At 30.3% G+C, this 5,120-nt stretch overlaps 1 protein-coding gene across 1 annotated transcript; it reads left to right on the plus strand.

Moving 5' to 3' along the window:
* The first annotated feature begins 1,903 nt into the window (after window positions 1-1,903).
* Window positions 1,904-4,681, plus strand: LOC126676974 (uncharacterized). Its single transcript, XM_050371399.2, has 2 exons — window positions 1,904-2,999; window positions 3,964-4,681. The coding sequence occupies exons 1-2, from the start codon at window positions 2,102-2,104 to the stop codon at window positions 4,458-4,460; spliced, it is 1,395 nt and encodes a 464-aa protein (XP_050227356.1). The 5' UTR covers window positions 1,904-2,101; the 3' UTR covers window positions 4,461-4,681.
* The last annotated feature ends 439 nt before the right edge of the window (window positions 4,682-5,120 follow it).

The following is a 5,120-nucleotide window of genomic DNA, read 5'->3' on the forward strand; positions in this document are numbered from 1 at the left end:
GATCTGTATGAATAGAGGCGGCGGCGGAAATCCCCCTCCTTTCCCGTGTGAAACGCTACCTCCAGAAAATACGATCCATTTCCAGATAAAAAAAAGTGATTGAGAGTAAGGAAAAATATGTCATCCCTAAATGGATTTCTATGAGATTTAGATTAATGTCAAAGGATTTCATGGTGGCGGTGGAGAAAATGTTAGATCTGGATGGTTTTCTTGGGTTTTTCTTCATGTTTATCATGAATTAGTTATAAAGATGAAATATTTAGGATTCAGTTGGTATTAGTGGTGCAGTGCTAACATTCTACATAAGTTTTAATTTAATTAACATTAAGGCCTAAGCCTAACAAATGAATGAAGAAAGTGAAATTTAAATCAGAAAAAGAGCAGTGAACCTGAGGCGAGAAAAAGAGAAGCAAGGGCAAAGATGCAGAAGCTTTAAACAAGAAGGATAAAGTGGTCTAAAACGGTAAAACTATGGCAGTGGAGGGAGAACTTTTTTGGCTTATTGTTTTCAAAGTGGAAACCATTTCACACACTTTTGTAGTTTATACTTTATATAATAGGTACACATATTATACATCTTCAAATACATTTATTATGATTTATTAACAAAACAATTATTTTAAATTAAAAAAATTAATTTTAATTAATAACGACACGATGAATTTAATTTATATAATAAATTTTTAAAATAAACAAACTTACTTGATACATCTTTGATATATATTTTATACATTTTTAATACAAATTTTGATACATCTCCGATACATTATTTATACATGATAAATACATTTATTAAATATACACGATATATACATTTTGTTTTTTTAGTATGTATTAAAGATGTATATTTTTTCTATTTAAAAATAGAAATTTATATTATATATATCATTAATGTATTTCTTTATTTGTTTTACACTTATTTTTTTTATTCTAAAAATATAACTTTTTAAATGTATCTAATAGATACATTTTTGATACATAATTTATACATAATAGATACATATTTAGTTTTTTTAATTGTATATAATATGTATCTTACATGTATATATTTTATTCAATAAAATAAATTTGTATTATATTTATATATCATAGTTTGTATTTTTATATTATTTTTTTATCAAATTTTAAAAAAAATTGCAGTTTTAAAAATTGTGACATAAAATATTTAAATAATTTTGGTATTTTTAAAAGTGAAACTTTAATTTTAATAATAATGAAAATGAAAATGTTAAATAATTTTTTTGATATAATTTTATTGATAAAATAATAGATTTTAATATACAAACAATCTGTTTTTGTTTAACAGATAGTAAACAAGGCTACTATGAGCTGCGCAGTGCGCATCATGCGCGGGTCATGCACCTGCTTACGTCAGCAAAAAATGGTAGTGTTGAAATTTTTGTGATACGCGTGTAATAAAATTAAATCTGATGGCAAAGTGTGAAATTGATGGGTTTTTTTTGGTATTTTTGTTGTTTTCTCTTTTTTTTTCTCAAAGCTTATACATTTTATTTATGTATACAATTAGAGATAAATATAGATAAAATCATAAATTACATCATATTTTAGTATTAATATAAATCTTAAATTTTATAATTCGAAATTTAAATTTTCATTTTTTACAACTCAAATTACTGTTGTAAAAATCTATTTTGCGGACTGGCAATTTATGCACGGACTGTTTATACGACACGAATTGACAGTTGTATGTATCAATGTAGACGTCGTCACGCATTATGTTTTTACCATCAACACTGATTGATTATATGTTGAATTGTTGATTCCAAGTGTAAAAAAACAAAAATATACTGTAATATATGATTTTTGTTTACAAACTTATATTTATTTTAATCTACTAATTTACGGTTTGCATATACATCAGCTTCCTGCCTTTCTTGAAGTAGTCTTTGTCCACGCCACAGTCTTTATACTAACCTTTTCTTCTCCTTACATTTCCCATTTCTTTACCCAAACCAACATTTAAAAAACACAACTAAAAGTCTCCCCAAAACCACGCCTGCTTTAAAACCCCAAATGAAACTCAATCAGAACAAAAACAAAAAGTGCAGAGACACAAATTGATCATTTTCTTAAAACAAGAATGGTCGAGTGGGAACATATTCTGTTGACAGCAATATGTTTTGTAGTTCTTATAGTCTTTTTCACCATCTTGATTAAGCGTTGTTGCTGCTCGAAACAAGGCAGAGACGACGTTATTGCTGTCGACACATCAAGAACAAGAACGGAGAGCTTACAAGACGGAATTACAAAGCTTCACAACTTTCATCAGATTGATTTAGACGGCAAAAGAAAAGGAAATTATTATGTGTTTCGACGAGGATCATCAGTTTCTACTAAATCTTTGTTTGATTGGGCTGATCATCCGTCGCTCATTACAGATGCAGTTGAAAATGGATGGTCCCGATTTGGTTTCTCAGGTTTTATGTCGACGTCATCCCCATCAACACGATCATCGCTGTTAGGGTTATGTGCAGTTGGTGATTATGGAAGAGAAGCAGAGACGGAGATAAGTTGGGAAGTATGTCAAGGATCGGCAGAATTCATGCAGAAAATAAGATTAAATTCAGGGTTAAAGAAAATAAATTTAATGAATAACAATAATTCTTCTTCTGTGATCAGAACTGCTTTGCCTTTACCAGGGCCGCCATTAATGAACTCTGCTTTTCCTCAAGAAGCTTATTTTGAGATCACGATTTTGTATTCTCAAGGTGATGATCTGGATCATTCTGTTGCTAAGGTAAAAGAAGGTGAGAAGACTAAACTGATTCAAGAAAATTCAGAATTTATACATGTTGCTAGCAGTCATCGGTTTAACAAGATTGAGGAATTGAAGCTTGCTAATGGTAAAGATGACGGCAAAGATGACGCTGTTATGTTATCGTTAGGACTTAGTACTGGAGGCTCTCTTCCTTTGAAACTTCCCGGAAGTTATCCAGGCTCCATCGGGTTCAACTCCGATGGTTCGGTCTATCTTGATGGTAAAATTTCTGATTCTTTTGTTTTTTTTTATTCAGACGAATACCAGAAACATTCAAACATTAAACTTTCAAATTGAAGTAACATTACTAGTCTCTATCAATAGACTAAGCAATAAGCATGCATGCTGACTTTTATTATTAATTTATGAGGAAAATTGCTAGGTTGACCGGCCGATTCAATCGATTCAACCAAAATTCGAGGATAATCCAGTTTGGTTCTTTCGTAAAAATTAAAAATAAGTTCAATCCTTTTCAACCGAAAAACGATAAGAAATGAAAAATTATGGAACTGTTAAGTCATAAAAATTGTCAAATTTTATATTTGTTAATTAGAGTAATGGTCTAATTTTAAATTTTTCAATCCATTTGATAATTCAAATTTTATATACTTGTTTACATTTTAACTATATTTAACTCATTGAACATGTAATTGAAACTAATCGAATCGTTGAACATGTAATTGAACTAATCGAATTATTGAACTGCAAACTGGTGCCATCAGTTCGGTTTTTAAAACTCTAATTGAAACTGCTGACGGGAAATTTAAGTTGTTGAAATGTAGCCGCATTAAGGTGTTGCTTCTGTGCTGAAGCACTGGAGTAAGTTGACAACCCACTAATGTATATGTTCAGTGCTGGTTAAAAATTAAATAGAAATGGCCCACTCATTAATTTACGAACCATAAATCCTTCACTGTTTTGGCAATTAGAATTAGGTATGAAGCAGTAGTTGACCAAATAAATATGATATGGGTTGGATTCAATGAAACAGAATCATGTAAGATTTTAGTAAATCAATGAAATTATTTTTGCTACCAGATGCCATTCTTTTTTTAATATCTTTTAAGAAACATAAAAAAAATTACTCTTACTTTTACGCTGACTCCAACCTAGGACTTGATAGTTTTACGTGGAGTGTTCTTATCATTTGAACTAACTCATATGTCTTTTTAATTATTTTACAGGCAACAAACTTATATTCGAATCCGAAAAAGGAGACTGGGCGAGAAAGGAGAAGGTAATCGGGTGCGGATTTGATCCGAGGCAAAAGAAAGTATATTTCACGGTAGATGCAGAGTTGGTTCATATTATTAATTGCCAAACAGAAGAATTTGGCAGTCCAATGTATCCAACAATTGCAGCCAATAATGACATATTATTTTTGGTAAATTTTGGACAAAGTTCATTCAGTTATGCACAAGCCAATGTTCAAAGAACGCCAAATCCTTGCTTCATTGGTCCTCTAGTAAATTCACCAGCCTTGGGCTATGAAGACAGTAAAGAACTTTTTTCAATGGGCAGAATTGACTCTCAATGGCTTCAGAGATGTACAGCTAAAGGCAGCCTCAACAACCATGGTAATAATCAAGGACTTGATTTTGATGAAGAATCTGAAGCTGACTTGTTTGAAATTGTGTTGGACGGGGGTAGTACTGGCAGATCTCCAAATATTGTGTTGTAAATAGATACAAAACAAAATAAGAAGGATCATACTAACAAATTTTCTGCATCCATTTTATACTGTTTATTCTACGTGCAAGGGTGGTGTGGATTTGAGAGGACCATGAAAAATTTTACTTTGTATTTGATGGTAGAAAAAGAATCAGTTAACTGATACATTTTTTATGAATATACGATCGTATATTGTATAATAGGTAATCAATTATATTACATTCTTTGATATGTGATTTTCTTTTTGCTAATTAAATTTTCATTCTTTAGTCGATCGAGACCGATTTTTCTAATTTTATCATGTAGTAAACTTACTTTAAGAAAAACCATAGTAAACATACAAAAGTATAATGGGAAGAGGATGGAGAAAAATAAAATAAGTATGAAGAAGAGAAAATAAAGGTGTTAATTACACAGGTCGAAACTAGATCAATTAACAAAAGCTGCCAGTAAAGGCTTGGCCTAATGGTCAAGTCCTTCACCAGTGCATGAGGTCGGGGGTTGGAATCCACTATAATTTATCTGTTTAAAATGCATACTAGTACTAATTAATTTCCGTTAATCTCCGCTAAAAACTAACATAAAATAAATTTAATTATAAAAAAATATATAAAATAGATCTATCTCTAATAAAAAAAATTAACAAAAACTCATTTTTATTAAATCAGAA

Source organism: Mercurialis annua, linkage group LG1-X (genome assembly GCF_937616625.2).
Source record: "Mercurialis annua linkage group LG1-X, ddMerAnnu1.2, whole genome shotgun sequence".
NCBI lineage: Eukaryota > Viridiplantae > Streptophyta > Magnoliopsida > Malpighiales > Euphorbiaceae > Mercurialis > Mercurialis annua.